General features: G+C 41.3%; 1 protein-coding gene across 1 annotated transcript in view; it reads right to left on the reverse strand.

The window, feature by feature from the left end:
• Nucleotides 1-2,833, reverse strand: part of LOC101861062 (aromatic-L-amino-acid decarboxylase-like) — an 18,945-nt gene extending 16,112 nt beyond the window's left edge. The window contains exons 1-2 of the mRNA XM_035971393.1: nt 2,633-2,833; nt 1,607-1,720 (exon numbers count right to left, since the gene is read on the reverse strand). Coding sequence (XP_035827286.1) covers nt 1,607-1,720; nt 2,633-2,833 — 315 coding nt within the window. The remainder of the gene's footprint in view (nt 1-1,606; nt 1,721-2,632) is intronic.
• Nucleotides 2,834-21,154: the final 18,321 nt, after the last annotated feature.

The raw sequence follows: 21,154 nt of genomic DNA on the forward strand, positions 1-21,154 counted from the left end.
CTCCACACGAGCACTAGAATCATCATCATCCAGTGCCAGATCTTCGACTGACATCGGCAATCGTGGTTCTCCATTTATTTATTGTTCGGATGCTCTAAAAAAACCTACGTTTCCCTGATCTTTCCCTGTTACCCATTTGTTTAGGCTCCCCAAATAAATTGTTCTGAGCCTACCCCTGCCTCGCTTGCCCTCAATTTTGCCAGTGAGAGCTAGATGTTCAAGACCCTTATGTCTATTCAGGTGTCCCAAAAACTGCATTTGTTGTTTCCTGATTGTTTTTAACATTGACCGTCCCACGCGGGCTTCATCAAGCAATACCACGTTTGATTTCTTTTCCTTCCACGATACTCTTAGCAGTCTTCTAAGAAACAACATTTCTGTTGCTTTTATTTTATTTTCAGTCTTTCGTGATTGTCCAGCATTCATAGCCATATAGAATTGTTGACCAAACACAGCATTTCAGAATTTTCATTTTGGTGGTCATTGAGATGTTTCTATTATTCAGAATTGGGCTCAGTTTATTGAAATTAGCCTTGGCCATTGTAATTCTCCTGTGTTTTTGTAAGTGTTTTACGGCGCTCGCAACTGCATAAGGTCATATGAGCGCGCGGGACACATTAAACTTTTTCAGTTGGTAGGAAATTTTGAATTTTGCCCAGGTGGCGGCCGAAGCCTGCTCTTATCGATTTTAGACCACCAAGGGATCTTTAGCGTGCGGAACTTGCACACGGGCCCTCAGAGATTTTTCGCCCTTGTCGCCGAGAAGGCTTGGTGTAGATCTTTCCTACCAGAAGATCAGGGGTGTGGCTGAAAGACAGCAGTAAGACGGAGTTAAGAAGTAGCAGGAGAAAGGCTGTGGAAAGAATCAGGAGCCCAGAGGAGGGGGACAAAGGAGATGAGGGGGTGGGGGCAGAAAGAGGAGAAGAAAGCAGACGACAGAACAATGCTAGAGAGCAGGAAAGGAGGTGAAGGGAGACAAATTTAGAGAAGAAAATATTTCGGTCACTACCCGGATTCGAACCGGAGACCTTTGAACGAGAGGCTAACACCTTAACCTCTAGGCCACGAGAACCCCCTGTAATTCCCCGTTTTATTTCAGTGGAACATTTGGCATTACATGTTTTCGTATATCCAAGATATTTAATCTTTTGGACTTGTTTGATCTCTAGTAAAAAAAACCCAACCCAACTTAAACACCATGTTGTCTCCCCCCCCCCCCCTCATATCCCAATATTTCAGAGCAAGCTTGTACGTTTCCTCCCGATGACAAACATTTATAGTGGGTGGTTGGCGGGTGGTCTGGTGTGGTTTGCTCCATCTGTCCTATCAAACATCTGTCGTCCCTATCTCCCCTACTTCTTTTTCATGTTTGTTGCTCTCTTGTAACACCTCTAATCTTCTTTGGCGCTCAGGTGAACGTATGCAGTCGCGAGCGCCGTTAAACCCTCTACTAAAAAAATATATATAATCTTCTGGCGCTCATATGACCTTATGTAGTTGCGAGCGCCGTAAAACCTCTACTTAAACCCCCCAAAAAATAAATTTCTAGTATATTTATTTCTGTAAAGTATAACAACTAAACCTCCCGACAAATCTGGCCACTCACCCAGGTGAAGCCCAGAGTCCCAAAGCCGGCGGCGAGAATGGTCCCAATGATGGCGGGGTAGGTGCTGCGGTACGGCACGAACGAGTGGAACTGGGGGGACTGCCAGTGAGTCATCTGGCGAGAGACAAAGGGTTAACATTTCTTTTTAATAAATAAATAAATAAATAAACATATATATATATATATATATATATATATATATATATATATATATATATATATATATATATATATATATATATATATATAAATAGGCAAATAAATACATTGAAAGAGAAAAAAAATATGAAGGAATGAAGGTTATGAATGAATAAATGAATAAATGAATGAATGAATAAATAAATGAATAAACAAATAAATAAATAAATAAACAAATAAATAAACAAACAAAAATAAATAAATGAATAAAAGAATAAATAAATAAATAAATAAATGAATAAATAAATAAATAAATAAATAAATAAATAAATAAATAAATAAATAAATATATTCTAAAAATTAAATAAATGGGCCGCGACCCCGATGGAGTCAGGGACTCGTCAGTTTCTGGACATATGGCGTTCATGATCATTGTAATATCATTTTAAAATCTGTTCTTTTGTCTTGCAGCTCATCTCGAAAAGGAGTCGAGACCTTTGCGATGAGACAACAACAACAACAACAACAACAACAACAACAACAAAGAGCAACAGCAGCAACAACAACAACAGCAACAACTACAACAACAACAACAACAACAACAACACCAAAGAGCAGCAGCAGTAACAACAACAACAACAACAAACAGCAGCAACAGCAACAACAAAAAACAACAACACCACCACCACCACCACCACAACAACAACAACAACAACAACAACAACAACAACAACAACAACAACAACAACAACAACAACAACAACAACAACAACACTACCACCACCACCCCCACCACCAACAGCAACACCAACAGCAACAACAACAACAACTACTACACTACTCTACAACAACAACAACACTACTCTACAACGAGCTCCATCAACTCACACCAGGCATTATGACCTGATCTAGGTCATCCTTGACCTTGTCCCAGCTCTCGCCCTCGTCTGGCGCCTGGTCCTGCACCAGCTGACTCATGTAGCCCGGCGTGACGTCAGTCCTGGGCTTCCGGGACCTCAGACTTTCCAGGTAGCTGATGACGTAATCGATGGCCTCATGGCTCGTCTCTCGGAACTTGCTCGAGTCCATGGCGCGCTGCAGATTGATTCATTTGTCTCATGTCACGTGAAGTAATTTGTGTCATGTCACGTGAAGTAATTTGTGTCATGTCACGCTAACTCATTTGTGTCAAGTCACCTTAATTAATTTGTGTCACGGCGTGCTGCATATTAAATAGTTTGTGTCATGGTGCGCTGCAGAGTAAACTGTTTGTGTCAGGTCACGTTAATTATTTTGTGTCGTGTCACGTGAATTAATGTTTGTCATGGCGCGCTGCAGATTAATTAATTTTGTGTAATGGTGTGTTGTGGATTAATAAATTTGTGTCATGGGGCACTGCAGATTAATTTGTGTTATGGCTCGCTGCGGATTAATTAATTTGATTTGTGTCACGGTACGCTGCAGATTAATTTGTATCATGCGGCACTGCAGACTAATTTTTGTCATGGTGCGCTGCACATCAATTTATGTCTGTCATGATACGCTCAACCGCCGACCAGATAGCCACGCTGAGGAGCATTGTGGAACAGTCCCTGGAGTGGGACTCCCAGCTGATCGTCAACTTCTTTGACTATGAGAAAGCTTTTGACAGTATAGACCGAGCAACACTGGGGAAGATAATGAGACATCACGAAATCCCACAGAAGTTGGGGAACCTCATCAAGAGCATGTACAAAAGGACAAGTTGCAGGATTGTACATGATGGCCAGCTCACTGACAGGTTTTATATCAAGACTGATGTCAGACAAGGATGTTTACCATCATCTTTCCTCTTCATATTGGCAGTCGATTGGCCGTTGAAGGAAACCGCAAGAAGACACAAAAACGGTATACAGTGGACACCATAGACACAGTTGGACGATTTGGATTTTGCAGACGACTTGGCATTTCTGTCGCACACCCAGTTACAGATTCAAGCAAAGACTTCAGTATTAAACAGCCTATCGGAGTCTGTTAGATTGAGGATCTACCCCGGAAAGTCAAAGGTCCTAAGGACAGATTCACAACGAAAGGAGCAGGTCACAGTAGAGGGGAATGCACTAGAAGACGTCAAATCCTTCTGCTATCTTGGGAGTCTAATTGACAGAGAGGGAGAACAGATGCTGAAATAAAGTCCCACATTGGAAAAGCACAGCCAGCTTTCATATGTTTGAACAGGATTTGGAAAACCAGAGATATCTCACTTCAAACAAAGCTGGGGATGTTCAATTCAAATATGAATCCAGTCCTGCAGTATAGATGTAAGACATGGAACGCATCACAGACTTGCATAAAGAGGCTCCAGGTTTTCTTGAACAAGTGTCTAAGTCTACGCGTCCACCAAAATAGGATCACATCCAGGCCAGGTTAATGTACGAAGTTTTTGCATGGTGTAGAACCGACACAAAAAGATCCACGTTCACCGACGTCAGACCAGCTAAACCTATTTTTACCCCAGTGTGTTTGTGATTACGAGAGCAACAGACAGCACAGGCGATATATTTATTAATTAACTTTTTCAGACTTGTTTCTGATGTGTTAAGTTATAAACTGGGGGCCGCAGAAGCTGAAGAAAATTTGCAAACTGAAGGGCTAAAATTTGGCCTCTCAAAGCCTAAAATAATAATTAAAAACGAAATTAGACTCACAGACCAAGGAAAGCCACTATTGAACTTTAACCAGGCCTAAATTGGTAAAAGGCAACGTATACTTTGCAGGTAAAAGCTGCTCTTGGGGACAAAACCAGATTGTGCATGCTGCATCACCACTTAGAAAATCCGTATAAAAACAACAACAACAAAACAAACAAACTTAACCAACCAACAAGCTCTCCGAGTCTAAAAGTACACGCGAACTTTAAACAAACATATAGCAAACTGTCAAACGTCAACTCTGAGTCTTAAAGTTGTTGGATATCTGCATCAATCCCCCCCCCCACACACACATATAATCTCTCTCTCTCTCTTTCTCTCTCTCTCTCTCTCTCTCTCTCTCTCTCTCTCTCTCTCTCTCTCTCTCTCTCTCTCTGCGTCAAATAGGTACTGGGTATCTGCACAAACAAAGAATATTTTTGTTTCAAACAGTACAAGTTTACTTAGACCAAACCACATTCTCTTTGCGACAAACAGTTACTGGATATCTGCCCCCAAAAGAGTCTCTCTAGGTTACATAGTTACTGAATATCTAAACCAAAAAACAGTCTGTCTGTTTCAAACAAAATAATAAACAAATAATAATAAATAGCATTTGTATAGCTCATATCCCCACTCGAAAACAAGCTCTATGCGCCTTACACTATATTATTACCCCAGCAGACCATAGAACACTCAGAAACATTCTCAGCTTCCCGGGAAGCATACAGTGCAAGCAGCTAGTTAAGCTCTCAAACACTAACAAACTGACAAGATCTTTCACTGTCTATAGCCGGGTACCCATTCTCACCTGGTTGAAGTGAGGAAAATTCGTTTCGGGGACTCTCGTGGCCTAGATGTTAAGGTGTTCGTCTCTCAATCAATAGGTCCCGGATTCGAATCCGGATAACGACGAAGTGATTTTCTTCTCTAACATCTATGCCTGTCATATCTTTTCCTCACTCTTTAACAATTTATTCTGTCATCTGCTTTCGCCTCCACTTTCTGCCCCCACCCCCTCACCTCCTTTGCCCCTTCCTCTGGGCTCCTGACTCTTTCTGCAGCCTTTCTACTGCTACTCCTTGGCTCCTTCTTACTGCTGTCTTTCAGCTACACCCTTGATGTTCTGGTAGCAAAGATCTACACCTATCTTTAGCGGACAAGGGCGAAAAACTTCGAAGTCCGGTTGGCAAGTTGCGCACGTTAAAGATCACTTGGTGGTTCAAAATCGAAAAGAGTAGGCTTCGCCCGCAATAGGGCAAAATTCAAAATTCCCTACCAACTGAAATGACCAACCGAATGTCCCGCGCGCTCATATGATCTAATGCAGTTACGAGCGCCGTAAAACACTTACAAAAACAAAATGACGTTCATCTTAGACAACTCACAGAGCCCCTGTAACAAAAATAATCAACAACCCAAACAAAAACCAACAAAACAACTAGAACCTGATCCGCCGTCCCAAAATCCAAGAGTTGTGCGCTCCAAATTCAGCCGAGTCTGTCTGTCGTTCAGTCGCAGGACACACAATCCACGAACAACGCTATAATTTACCAGAGAAGTTCAACTGAAAAACCACCACTATCATTTACTATCAAACTTTAAAGCTACCCGCGACTGTCCGTGACAAACGAAGATACCTATCATTACAGCAACCCACAGGATCTCTGTGTCAAATAAACCATACACATTCATCAAAGACGAACCACAAACTCTTTGAGTGAAAAAGTCATTGTGAACCCAAGACGACTCACACACGCTCTGTGTCTCAAAGTAAACATAATACCAAAAAGCAACGCATACACCCTCTGACTCTGTGTCAAACTATAAACGTGTAACTAATACAACTTACACGTTCACTGGGTTGCAGTCTGGGCTTTGATTCTGTCTGGAAGCGTCAACTCTCTGAAACAAATAGCGACATTGTAACACGACAATTCAGCCACCTCGTATAACTCTGCGTCGTTACTCGTTGGCTTGTGTCTACTTACTGTCTGTGATTCAGTCCTAGTGCCTTCTGTTTGGCACTTTACTTCCGCGCCACTTTTATAACATTATATTTTCGTGACGGCATCACTTACCCTTTTTATACTCTATGGCACGATTTCTGGGTCACCGGTATTTCAACTGATCGTGGGCAACAACCTTCAGTTACTCCAACAGAAATCACCGGAGCAGTCAGCGGGTGACGGATGGCAAGAATGTAGGCCTAGATCTAGTAGGCCTAATGATCTAGAGCACTGACTGGTTTAGAACAATTAGAAAAAGAGGTGGGGGGGGTAGGGGTGAAGGCCAGGGTTCAGTAGAGCGCTTGCACAATTGCATCAATGGCGCCCCGCCTCTGACAGAAATGCTGTCCCTGTTTTTTTATGGTAGAGGGTTTTACAGCACTCACAACTGCACAAGGTCATATGAGCGCCAAGGGGTGGATGTCAACAGAGAAGTTTTTACAGGGAATCAGACTTACTCTGCTCACCTCTCTAGCTTCAACAGCACAAGGTCTGCTTCGACTATGAAGGCATCCCAAAATAGCAGATCACAAGAGAGTGACAAACATACAAAAAAAGTAGAGGAAAATGAAAATAAGATCAGGAAAGAAAAAGCAGCAGTTCCCTGTTGTAGATCAGGCACAGTTAAGAGCGTGACATGAGTCAGCCCATTTACAATTCTATTGTGCTTGAACGAGAAATGTCCCCCCTTTGGGAATGGCCTAAAGACACTTCAGTCAGTGCCACTGCCCCGGAATGGGGGGCTGTCCCAATTTGTGACCGATCAACGTGGGTCCCAACATCTCCCGTGGAGTATCTACCACCCCGTTGACAAAAGAGAACCCGCATGTCTTCGTCTACGGGCTCGTCATTATAATATTATAATAATAATACTATTCACTGCATCGTTGCGAAACCAGGCCCTCGTCAAAATAACGAAATTGGAGAAATCGACTTAATTTTTCTGCCCATTGGGCAATTAAAAAAAAATTGATTTCCTTTTTGGGGGGCTCAACATCTTGTATATCTATTTGAAGACACATTTCTGTGTAAATTTTTTTTCCTGAAAGACATTTTTAAAAGCCTCAAAAATGTAAATTTACAGTTTCACAGGATTCTCAGGCTTTGGAGGTCACCACAGTTTGGCGGCTGTTTTCTGAAACAGGGCGGACCCCTCCCTTCATTAAGTAGCAAACATTATGAATACTTTTCAAGATAGATGAGTATTAAAATTTGTTGGTTGTTTTTTTCCCCAACAAGACAAATGAGCAGGCTTTAAGGTGATATTGTCAGTAACTCCATACAATGCCCCCGAACCTGACGAGCGCCTGATTCTACGGTATGGTGACACTTACATACAAATGTGAGGCAGCGTGGTGGAATCAGGCTCTCGTCAAAATACTGAAAGTGAAGAACCCTTCATTTTTCCGCAGGTTTGTGAATTTTTATCAAATTTTTGTTTTTTGACTCTACACTTTTCATGCTCATTTAAGAACTCATTTCTGTATGGATTTTTTCTGAAAAACATCGGTTAAAGGCACAAAAAAAGTAAATTTCAGTTACCACGGACTCTTAAGCTAAGGAAATAACTAATATTTGGCAGCCGTTTTCTCACTAATTCTACCTCTGAAAACAGATGACCCCCAGCTCCTAATTGCAAATATCCCGATTTGTATTCAAGATAAAAGGATATTTTTTTCATCCAAAAAAAGACAAGTGAAAAAGCTTTAAGATGATACCAATAACTCTACTTGCCCAAAAATTGTCGAGAGCCTGATTCCTCCACGCTGCCTCAAAATTATATCTAATCTTCAGTCACTCGCATCAAGACCCCCCCCCCCCCCCCCTTCCCCGTGAAAAGCTGTCACCAGTGTTGGTCCCGGCGTTCCTAACTGAACTCTCTAACGATAATCTTTCCAGCGACCCGTCCCCCTCCATCCTTCAGTGCTTCCAACCGACCGAACAAAACCCTCTTTTACCACCGTTGGACTGAGCCGCTTATGAATCCGAATGCTGCAATAACATGATTAAGCTACTCTAGAATTACAAAGTTCTATCTGCTCAGTACCTACTGTTGGAGAAATTGGACGTTAACAATTTGGAGTTCCACGACAATATGTCTGGCTTTATCGAATGCCGTTCTTTGAATATCCTGATAACGATTCCCGAAAATGTGACAATTTGGAATGGCGCTCGTTTCTGACCTCATGGTTTTAGTAAGTAACTCAAAACAGCCATAAATGTCAGATAGGGCTTTGTAGTTCAGGAGTACCCAAATTATATCTTCAAACTCGGTCTACAGCTTCCATTTGTCACCCCCTTTTTAAAGGATAGAGCCAACAGCGTCCCAACAATACACATCCACAGGGAGCCAGTTACTGTTGCGTCGCTGTATAAAAGGGTCATGATCATAAAGTAGTCCTTTTGTTCCCAAGATGTATAAATATGATAATATATCACTATGCTTTTACGACTTGTGAAGCATCAGGCTGTGACATGAGGACAAAGCTTCTCTTGCATCAGTGCTTGCCACACCTACACGACATACCGCACAATCCACTGGATGTTTTGGGTTATTTTAGCGGGCGATGTGGATCATTCAGTACGTGACACCTTCTATTTTGTGCCCTACTTTAAAAAAAAACAACAACAAAAAACCCCAAACAACCCAAACCATCCTCCCCCCCAAAAAAAAATTCTTGTCGGCGGGCGGTAGAAACATTCCAGCCTCTCAAAGGTGGCAAAAGTGGGCGTTTGCTATTTAACCCTACCCGTACGTCATGTTTTACTATCGTATCCATACGAAGTGGAGAACTCAGTGCCACCACTTAACCCTATACGTACGTCGTGTTTTACTATCGTACCCATACGACGTGGGGAACTCTGTGCCAGGAAATGACAGAGCAGACACACTCGCCAAAAGGGGATCTAGACAGGAACAACCAGACATTCCAACTTCATACAACACTGCAAAATAAATAATTAAAGGCAGCAACAAACAAGATTGGATGAACAGATGGGCCTTGGGAAAGACAGGCAGAGCAGTTTTCAAACATATGACCACAACAAAACAAAATGACAATATCAACCACCTACAGAGAAAAAAACAGACCACGATCTTCCGCCTACTAACAGAACATATACAGCTAAACTTTCACTTGAACAGAATAAATCCTGAACTTCCCCCAATGTGTCCCTTGTGTGACTATACATATGAGACTGCGGAACGTCACCTGTTCCACTGCACAGCCCTAAATGGCATCAGAGCTACACTTCTCCCTCCGAGACCTAGCCTTGACAACATACTCTATGGAACATTGCAGCAACTGCAGCAAACCTGCACTTATCACTACATGGCATTGGACAAAAGGGTGAGAGCCCTGCAGTTGCTGGATCGACAACAACAGCAACAACAACAACAAACAACAACAACAAACAACAACAACAAACAACAACAACAAACAACAACAACAAACAACAACAATAATATCAACAAGAACTACAACAACAACAAAGGAGAACCATCATCTCCAAAATCTGTCGCAGAACTTGCAATCGGTGATGATGATTTATACAGAGACCTTTAACCCCTGCTTACAGTTATTTAATTTTGGTTTTACAAATTAATTGTCAACGACAATAAATAAAAGGGGATGACAGCTATGAAAATGTCAGGGTTGAAATTGGGATAACAGCGGATATTTTATAGCTTTCTGCCTCCAGGCGACTGCACATAATCTGCGCAGAGGGTGGGTTGTAGGTTTCTTCGGGGGAGGGGGGGGGTAGGTTAGGGGGAATGCGTTTTAGTTTTACATAACATTCAGTTCTAAAAACAATGGAAGAACACAGGAGGAAAACGGGCTTAGTCACAAACTGAAAATCGTGAGGGTATCAATAAAATTTTGAACGCTTGCTGACTCAAAGATTTTCTTTACAACCGTTAATTGAGTATTGTCGCTTCTTTTCCTATTCAGCAAACGTAATAATAAACCACCAGTCAAAAAATATTACGTTATGAGTCAACAAGCTTTTAAAAGTGACATCCCCACAATTTGTAGTTTGTGCTTATGATCGTTCTTCCCTGTACTCTTATGAGAATCGCATGTGTGTGTGCGGGTGTGTACGTGTGTGTGTACGTGTGTGTGTACGTATGCGTATGTACGTGTGTGTGTACGTGTGTGTGCGTGTGTGTACGTTTGTGTGTACGTTTGTGTGTACGTTTGTTTGTACGTGTGTGTGAGAGAGTGTATGTGTGCGTGTGTGTGTTTGCGTGTGTGTGCGCGCGCCTGTGTGTGTGTGTGTGTGTGTGTGTGTGTGTGTGTTTGTGTGACTATGTGTATGTATGTGCGTGTGTGTGTGTGTGCTTGTGTGTGTGTTCGTGTGTGTGTGTGTACGTGCATATAAGTGTGTGTGTGTGTGTGTGTGTGTGTGTGTGTGTGTGTGTGTGTGTGTGTGTGTGTATTGGTGTATATATTTGTGTGGGTGTGTGTTTCTGTGTCAATGTGTATGTTTGTGTGTGTATGTGCGTGCGTGCACGTGCGCGTGTATGTGTGTATGTGTTTGTGTGTGTGTGTGTATGTGTGTGTATGTGCGTACGTACACGTGCGTGTGTATGTATGTATGTGTGTGTGTGTATGTGTGTGTGTGTGTATGTATGTGTGTGTGTATGTATGTGTGTGTGTGTGTGTGTGTGTGTGTGTGTGTGTGCGCGCGCGTGTGTGTGTGTGTTATTTAGTTACCCTTCACCACAAAACAAACAACAATCAAATAGCCCACACTTAGGAAACACGCGTTTGCTAATGTCCAAATGTTTGCATAATAATCCTTTCACATCTTTTCATTTAGGTCACAAAATCCCTCTTCCAGGCGATAGCATAACCTCATTATGCCAGCAGTTGCGAGCGATGTAAAACTCATAGTCATAGCAAGCTGAAACTAAAATCACTCCAACTCAATATCACTTTCCTTTACAACAATTCAGCAGGATTTGGACCCTTCTAAAACGACGCATGTCAAGCCACAAGTTATTGACAATTCATAAATATTCCCATTTGATCCGGGTCACCAAGTCCAAGTGTTTTTTTTATGAAACATTCATAAGTCATGAGTAATTCTTTTGACCACGGTGTCGAGAGGTCATTGACCTTTTAGCTTATGGATCGCGCATTTTAGCTGACTCATAGCGCCATCACTCCTTTGTTTAGTGGGTGGTTGGTGGGTGCTCTGGTGTGGTTTGCTTCTTCTTTCTTATGAAACATCTATTGTCCTTATCCCTCCCCTTCTTCTTTTTTATGTTTGTTACTCTCTTGTAACACCTCTAATCTTCTGGCGCTCATATGACCTTATGCAGTTGCGAGCGCTGTAAAACCTCTACTAAAACTAAAAACTACTTTGTTTACGATTGTGAAGCATCGGGGTGAAATCAGGCGATCGTCAAAATTGTGAAGTCAAAGAAACCGGCATTATTTATGGCCGTTGGGCAATTTTTTTCCCTTTCTAATTTTCTGATTTTGGCTAAACACCTTTTATGCTCTAAAAAAACCCCCGGATTTTACTGGAGGAAAAACGTCGATTAAAGTCACCAAAAATTGTGTTTTTTTAAATGTTGGTGTCGCTATAGGAAACAAGAACATTGCAATATTGATAGAATGTGATAAATACTGAGGGCAAACAATAAATATGGAGGAGCGAAGAAATAAGAGAGGCAAACAGAAGAATAAATAAATGCGGCGTGAAGTTGGTTTGAACAGTGTAGAGAAATATTCAAAGATCAAAATCTGACGATATCACGGAAAAGACATCGTGACGATGTGTAAGTGTGCGCGTGTGATAAGCAAGTAGATGTGTGTGTGTGTGTGTGTGTGTGTGTGTGTGTCTGTGTGTGTGCGTGTGTGTGTGTCGCGTGCGTGAATATTGCTCGTACATGCATTTATGTAAAGCGCCCAGAGCTGTGTTTACACGGATTACGTGGGCGCTATAGAAATGATCTTCATTATTTATTATTAGTAGTATTCAACAAAAGCATTGTCCTAGCAATAAACTATGGATGCCACACCCAGCCAGTAACCAGAAAATAGAGAGAAACTAAGGACAACGCAAAGAGCTATGGAGCGGAAGGGGTTGGGCATAAGAAAAGAAGCTCAAATAAATCACGCAGAAGACAGAAGATCTGTGGCAGACACCCTCAGAGCTCACGGGATGTCCCTCCTACAGGCCACCCGCCTTGCTGCAGACAGACACCTGTGTCTCCCCGCGACACCCCCCGGTAGAAGCGGAAGAAAAAAAGAAAAAAGAAAGAAAGAAAGAAGACAGAAGAGAAGACTGAAGGGACAGATATCACCACATTTACACAACAAAAATGGAAGCGGGCTGGTCACATCGGCAGAATGATGGACAACAGATGGACTGAGAAAAAGATGTACGGAATGGAGACCAAGAACAGGAATAGGATCTAGTGTATGTGCGTATGTGCATAATATGTACGTATGTGCGTATGTGCGTATGTGTGTATGTATGTGCGTATGTGTGTGTGGTGCGTGCGTGCGTGAATATGTGTGTGCACGAGTATGTAACACTATGTGCCTTTAAAATTGATTTATAAATCCATAATATGTATCATGTTAAGCGCGTAGAGCATTGCGTAAGTGGATATGCGCTATATAAATGCAATCCATTATTATTATTATAAGTGGAAGACCAGAAAGAAGACGGCAGGACGACATCAAATAGAGGATGGTACAACCTGGACACAGATAACAATCAGCAGATAGAACAGAATGGAGGTCGTTGTTGGAGGGATACATCCTGCAGGGGACGCACAGCGTCTAGAAAGAAAGAAAGACAGACAGGAAGGAAGAAAGAAAGAAAGAAAGAAAGAAAGACAGACAGAAAGGAAGAAAGAAAGACAGGCAGAAAGGAAGAAAGAAAGAGAGAAACGAAGACAGACAGAAAGGAAGAAAGAAAGAGAGAAACGAAGACAGACAGAAAGGAAGAAAGAAAGAAAGAAAGAAAGAAAGAAAAAAAGAAAGAAAGAAAGAAAGAAAGAAAGAAAGAAAGAAAGAAAAAAAGAAAGGAAAAAGAAAAAAAGAAAAAAAGAAAAAAAGAAAAAAGAAAGAAAGAAAGAAAGAAAGAAAGAAAGAAAGAAAGAAAAAAGAAAAAAAGAAAGACAGAAAAAAAGAAAGAAAGAAAGAAAGAAAGAAAAAAGAAAAAAAGAAAGAAAGAAAAAAAGAAAAAAAGAAAGAAAGAAAGAAAGAAAGAAAGAAAGAAAGAAAGACAGACAGAAAGGCAGAAAGAAAGAAAGAAAAAGTGTTTTTGCGCCCTGGTCGACACATTTAAGTATTTTAAGATAGTTGAAGAAGCGGGCTTGCATCTCTGCCAGTCAGGGCTAACACTGACGGGGGTGGGGGTGGGGGGGGGGGGGGTACAGTATCCCAGTGTCCCAGCACAGACAGCGACAGACAGCGACAGTCAGGAAAATTCGAAAAGTGCGTGCACTGCTTCTTCTGTCTGTCTGTTTCAAGGGAGTTAAATAAAGATACGGTCTCAGTGATAGTTCTTGTCAAGATGGAGGATTTTGAAGAGAAACTGATCATTGCGGGGCAAGAAGGGCCAGCAATTTATGACAAGAGCGAAAAACATCACGCTAATCGTGATTATATATTGAAGCAAAACGAGAGCCTTAATCGTGTTGCGAGTATCCTAGTATTCAAGTGGCAGGATAGAATAAAAAATTAAGAGCTGTGGGAAATGACAGGACAAAAGAATATAGAAGTAGAAATAGGACTAAAAAAGTGGCAATGCGGAAACATCACAAGACAGCTGCTGCAGTGGAACCCACAAGGAGCACGAGGCAGGGGTAGGCCACGGGAATCATGGAGGAGATGCGTGGAAAGGGATATGAGAGAGATGAAGCTCACTTGGAATGAGCTAGGAAGGATGGCCCAGGACAGAGATAAATGGAAGGAGCTTGTATGTGGCCTATACCATGCCAGGGGTGAAAGGCGTTGATGATAATGATGTAATCGTGTCGCCAAAAATACAGTTCAGCAGCAAGAAAACAAATACAGGACCTGATTTTCGTGTAAGAAAAGATTTTGAAAACCATAGACAAATCAAGTTCCAAATTCGCAACTTACAACAGCAGACTTGTCTACAAAATAACTTACTGACAGAGGGCCCACTAAAATTACCCTAGAGACAAATCCAAAAGCAAAAGTACTGTAACAGCGTGTTATTGTTGAACATTTGGTCTAATAATTTACGCACCTAAAATGCATGTTTACCAAAAAAACTACTTGTAATGTCTCTTGCTGCCTGTTTGAACGTGACCACATTCCGTCCATGTGCGACTGCAAGTAGCTGTCCCTGTCTGTCCGTGTCACCGTGTTCTTACCCTAAGGGAAGCTGATGTTTCTAGAGGGTTGGGGAGAGCCAGCAACCTGCGTGGAAAAGCCAGAAGAATATCCAACCAGCTGTTAACTGGCATGATCAGCAAGCAGACCCTTTTATGGATCCTGGAGAGGAGGGAGGAGCAGCTATGGCATTGTGCCGCCTGCAATGACGCCTATTCTCCAACCGAGCAAGCCAAAAAAAGCAGCAATTCCCGCTAGGTTGTTTCGGCACAGTATGAGCATGGCATGACACTGACAATGACTCTGACACTGACAATAACACTGACAATGACAATAACAATGACACTGGCAATAACAATGACAATGACAATCAGAATGACAATAACACTGACAATGACACTGGCCATGACAATGACACTGACAATGACAATAACAATGACAATGACAATGACAATAACAATAACAAATGACAATGACAATGACAATGACAATAACAAATGACAATGACAATGACACTGACGAATGACAATGACACGGACAATGACACTGACAATGACACTGACAATGACAACGACACTGACAGTGACACATGACACTGACATTTCCACTGACAGCGCAATGTCACTCTGAATGGCCCGGGCTCAGTGATGACCTCCCGATCTACTTTCGATTTGCAAGTCAAATCTCCTCTTTTTTACTGAGCTCTTAATGCTCTGTTCTCGTGTCACTAGCTGTTTCACTGTACTTATTGTAGTACACTCAGGTCATAATACGATTTGCCCAAGTCAGGTCTAATCATTTCACTAAGCTCATAATACTTTTTCATAGTTTCAGCTACTTTTTTATGGCACTTGTAACACAATCAGGTCATAATACGATTTGCCCAAGTCAGGTCTAATCGTTTCACTAAGCTCATAATACTTTTTCCTAGTTTCAGCTACTTTTTTACGGCACTTGTAACACAATTAGGTCATAATACGATTTGCCCAAGATTAGACAGCCCAAAGCTCGTCGAGGTAGGTGCTGACTTCCCGATCTACTTTCGATTTGCGAGTCAGGTCTAATCGTTTCACTAAGCTCATAATGCTTTTTCCTAGTTTCAGTTACTTTTTTACTGCACTTGTAACACAATTAGGTCATAATACGATTAACCGAAGATTAGACATGCCGTAACGCAGGGTTGATGGTGACTTCCTTGTGTACTTCCGATTTGCAAGTCAGATTAAATAATCTTTTTAATACGCTGATATTGCCTTTTTTTCTAGTTACTGTAAGATTCTGACAGCATTTGCAGTGCAGTTAAGTTACATACGTGTCAAAAATCAGAAGTGTTGTTAGTGAGTAGCGAAATGGGTCATGATACGATGGAATTAGGCGCCTGTCAAATTTTGGACGTATGGAATTATTGGTATTATCTTGAAAGGTTAAAAGGAAAGGTGGAAAAAAAACCCAGTTTAAAATCTAGGGCATAGAATTATACGAGAAGTCAAATGATTCACAGAACTAAAACGAAAATTAATTGTAATGGTTAAAGATAGTTTTGGGGGCTTTCGTGGTTTACAGGTTAACGTGTTCGCCTCTCACTCAATAGCTCCCCAGTTCGAATTCGGATAACGGCGAAAAAAAAATCTTCTCTAAAATCTTCTCCTTTCACACCCTTTCCTCCTCTCTAACAATATTCTGTCGTCTGCTTTCGTCTCCACTTTCTGTCCCTACCCCCTCACTTCCTTTACCCCCTCTGCTGGGCTCCTGACTCTTTCTGCAGCCTTTCTACTGCTATTCCTTGGCTCCTTCTTACTGCTGTCTTTCTGCATGTCTTATTTGGGGATAAATGTTTTACGGCGCTCCTAACTGCATAAGTACATATGAGCGCGCAGGACACGTTAAACATTTTCTTTTCAGTTGACAGGAAATTTTCAATTTTGCCCGGGTGGCGGCCGAAGCCTATTTTGATCGATTTTAGACCATCAAGTGATCTTTAACGTGCGCAACTTGCATACGGGACCTCCGAGATTTTTCGTTCTTGTCCGAGAAGGCTAGGTGTAGACTTTTCCTACCAGAAGATCAGGGGTATGACTGAAAGGCAGCAGTAAGGAGGAGCCAAGGAGTAACAGTAGAAAGGCTGCAGAAAGAGTCAGGAGCCCAGAGGAGGGGGCAAAGGAGGTGAGGGGGTTGGGGAGGAAGGGAGACGAAAGCAGACGACAGAACATTGCAAGAGAGCAGGAAAGGAGGTGAAAGGAGACAATTTTAGAGAAGAAAGTTTTTTCCTTCGCTACCCGGATTCGAACCCGGGACATTTGAATAAGAGGCGAATACCTTAACCTCTAGGTCACGAGAACCCCCGTTTATTTATTGCTCGTGTCTCTTTGGGGTGAGTACAGCGTTATAACAATAATGTGAGGCAGCGTGGTGAAATCAGGCGTTCGTCAAAATAATCCAAGTAAATAAACTGGCATTTTCCTGCAGGTTTGTGAATTTTTAATCGAATTTTCTTCTTTTTTTTTTTGGGCCTTACACCTGTCATGCCCATTAACGAGCACATTTCTGTGTGGATTTTTATATATACATTCTTTTTTTTTTTTTTTTTTTACCAAAACACGCACAAAAAAGTAAACTTTCAGTTTTCACGGCCTCTCAGGCTAAGTAATTACAATTTTCTCGCTAATTTGACCTCTGACACCAGGTGATCCCCCATCTCCTTAAATAGCTAATATCTCGACTTCTATTCCTGATAAATGGATGTTGTTTTTTCTTCCAAAGCAAGACAAATGAACAAGCTTTATGATGATACCAATAACTCTACATGCTTAAAAATCAACGAGAGCCTGATTCCATCGAGTCGTGACCCAAATGTGTTTCTCTCAATGAACATAATTGTGAGGCAGCATGGTGGAATCAGGCTCTCTTCAAAATAATGAAATCGAAGAAAACAGCAGTTTTCTCATTGCTTAGCAATTTTTAAATCAAATTTCTGTTTTTTTGGCTCAACACCTTTCATCTCCATTTAAAAACACATTCCTTTGAGGATTTAAAGGCACAAAAATAATAATAAAAATTTACTGTTTCAATGGACTCTCCAGCTTTGAAATTTACCAAGCTTTGGAGGCCATTTTCTAGCTAATTTTATCTCTTAAACCAGGTGACCCCCACCTCCTTCAATCCAAAAGATCTCCACTTCTATTGAAGATGGATGGGTAATTTTTTCATTGAAAGCAAGACAAATGAACAAGATTTAAAATGAAAACAATAACTCTACATGCTTAAAAATTAACGAGAGCCTGATTCCACCGCGTCCTGGCCCAATTGTGCTTCACTCAACGAACATAATCACTGTCGTTGGTCCTGTGTACGCAAAACGGCGTCACAAATTCCTTGCCCAGGAAAGAAAGAATCGGCCACGAAAATACAATCAAACAAGTTAGATCTACCTCGGGGCTGAAATAAAGTCCCGAATTGGAAAAGCAGTGGCTGTTTTCATATCTTTGAATAGTATTTGGAGTTGGGGATTTTAAATTCAAACGTGAAGTCGGTCCTGTTGTATGGATGTGAGACATGTAACGCATCACAGACTTGTATAAAGAGGTTTTTTCAGGTTTTCTTGAACAACTGTCTAAGGAAGCTACCCAGGATCAGATGGACAGACAGGGTCACCAACGAGGAAGTGTTAAGAAAAACACGATAGGTCCCAGTCAGAGATGAGGTGGGAAGAAGGCGTGGCGACGGAATGGACATACTCTCAGGAAATCAGGCAGCTGCATATCAAAGACAGTGTTGAATTGGAATCCACAGGATAAGAGATTAAGGGGAAGACCGCGTGGAACCTGGAGAAGAGTTAGAGAAATGGATGTACAGAAAAGTGGGAAGACGTGGAGTGACATCACGAGGCTAACCCAGGATAGAGAAAGGTGGAAAGTGTTTGTTCGTGGCCTATACCCTGGTGCAGGGTGAGAAAGTGTTTGTCCGTGGCCTATATCCTGGTGCAGGGTGAGAAAGTGTTTGTTCGTGGCCTATACCCTGGTGCAGGGTGAAAAAGTGTTTGTTCGTGGCCTATACCCTGGTGCAGGGTGAGAAAGTGTTTGTCCGTGGCCTATACCCTGATGCAGGGTGAGAAAGTGTTTGTCCGTGGCCTATACCCTGATGCAGGGTGAGAAAGGCATGAAACAAGTTACCTCCACTGCGCTGGCAAAATGGCATACTAACTCAGAGTTGTGTCAAAACGCACCCAGCTTTTTATTCTGTTTGGTGGTACTATAATATCTATCTTTTGGTAAAACCAAAACACAAAAATGCTCCGACAGTCAAGGAAGAAACATCTTGCTTGGAAAGTTTTACCATGAGCCTATTATATGATAAATATCCTGCCTGGTTGAACCCTTTTTTTTGTTCTATGTATCTCAAGAGTATGGAGAATGAAAAGCGACATTTTGCTAGTGCAGTGAGGTTACGTCTGTCAACTTACCTGTGTCAGTCCACAAGTGAACAATCTCAGAATGCCCATTCAGCCACTTGTATTTATACGACAAAGTGTAAGCACAAAAAAACATACCATGGCCCTAATAAAATGATAATAGGGTATTTGCAGCTGAAATGACAGTCTTATTGGGGTATATGACTTTGCGATAATTTAATATGGAGAAGTTTGAGTCATTGTGACGTCATTGAGTTGACGCTCTGAGCTTTTATATCCCATGAGCTGTCGCACAGATTGTAATATACTGAATAATGAATAAATTACTGGCTGGAATTAGTTAGCGACTTTGGCAAATGCTTCTTTCAGGTGGCTGCTGTATGTAGAGATTGGAAACTCCGTTATCGCACAGATGTTTGTCCGTAACAACATTAAGAACAACAGCAGCAGCATCAGCAGCAACAACAACAACAACAACGACAGCAGCAACAACAACAACAACAACAATAAGACCAACAATAACAACAAGAGCAACAACAATAAACAACAACAACAGCAACAACAACAAAGAAAAAAAGGTTTCGAAAATTTAGTAAATTTTGTGGTTTATCGCATTTTATCGTCTCTTTGATCTCATTATAAAATTCAGACGTGTATTTTTGGGGCCTACCTCTTCTACTAAAGGGCTCAGACAGCTTTATAGAGCTATTTGTGTGTAAATCTTGGCCTTATCGAAAATGTAAAGCATATAAGATAAAATAAGATAATACTTTATTATCCCAGAGGGAAATTTTTCTTGACTGTACTGGACCGTAAAAACACAATATGCAGGTATACATAGAACAATTAAATTACATATTACTGTCATTAAAATTCAATATGAAAAGAGAAATAAAGCTGACAAAATGTACATATCACATCAGATGCATCATTCAACCACATGCAGGAATTTAATTACAAAACCTTAAGAGTTATATAGATACATACTTTAAAGAGCAAACACATCTATGCTTATTCTGACAATAGCCTTATGACTTTAAAAAAAGTTGTTCCCGCATCCGATCCGGATTGCCTTGTTAGTTAGACAACTTCCTGGGCCTTTGGCATATTGTGGTAGGGTGGCCAGTTCCTTTCCACTCCGCCTTTACTTAAGGTAGATGGTTAAAGACTTCTTTTATATCTTTCTTTTTTGTTTTTAGAGGCACATATTACATATCTTCCGCTGCGTGATCTGACATTTGTGTGGAAAGGGGGTGTGATGGGTCGTTTATAATTCTTTAAAATATTTTGTTTAATACTTGTGGCATTATGCGTATCATGCATATCTGGTACCCTCGGGGCGGTGCTACTGGCTGAAGTGTCGTCAGGTCATTCCCAAAGGGGAGACCTTAGCATGTAGGCTTCTTATGCACAGTAGAATTGTAAATGGGCTGATTCATCAATTTGATCAATGTCATGTTCATTACTGTGCCTGAACAACAGGGAACTGCTGCTTTTGTTTCCTAATCCTTACTGTCACTGTCAGTATTTTCCTGTACTTCTTTTGTATGTTTGTCACACTCTTGTGAACTGCTATTTCCGATATGACTTGATTGTCGAAGCAGACTTTGTGCTGTTGAAGCCAGAGAGGTGAGCAGAGTAAGCCTGATTCCCTGTAAGGACTTCTCTGTTGACATCCACCCCTTGGTGCTCATATGACCTTTACTCGATGTTTTACAGTAAAATACAAACAAAAATGTGTTTTTAAATAGACATAAAAGGTGTGGAGCCAAAAAAAAAAGAAAAAAAAAAAGGAAATTAGAGAAAATGGCCCATAGGCCAAACAACAACAACTACTACTACTACTACTACTACTACTACTACTACTACAATTACTACTACTACTGCTGCTGCTGCTGCTATTACTGCTACAACTACTACTACTACTACTGCTACTACTACTACTACTATAACTACTTCTACTACTACTACTTAACTATTTCTACTACTATAAC

This window comes from Aplysia californica, unplaced genomic scaffold (genome assembly GCF_000002075.1).
Source record: "Aplysia californica isolate F4 #8 unplaced genomic scaffold, AplCal3.0 scaffold00427, whole genome shotgun sequence".
NCBI classification, from domain to species: domain Eukaryota; kingdom Metazoa; phylum Mollusca; class Gastropoda; order Aplysiida; family Aplysiidae; genus Aplysia; species Aplysia californica.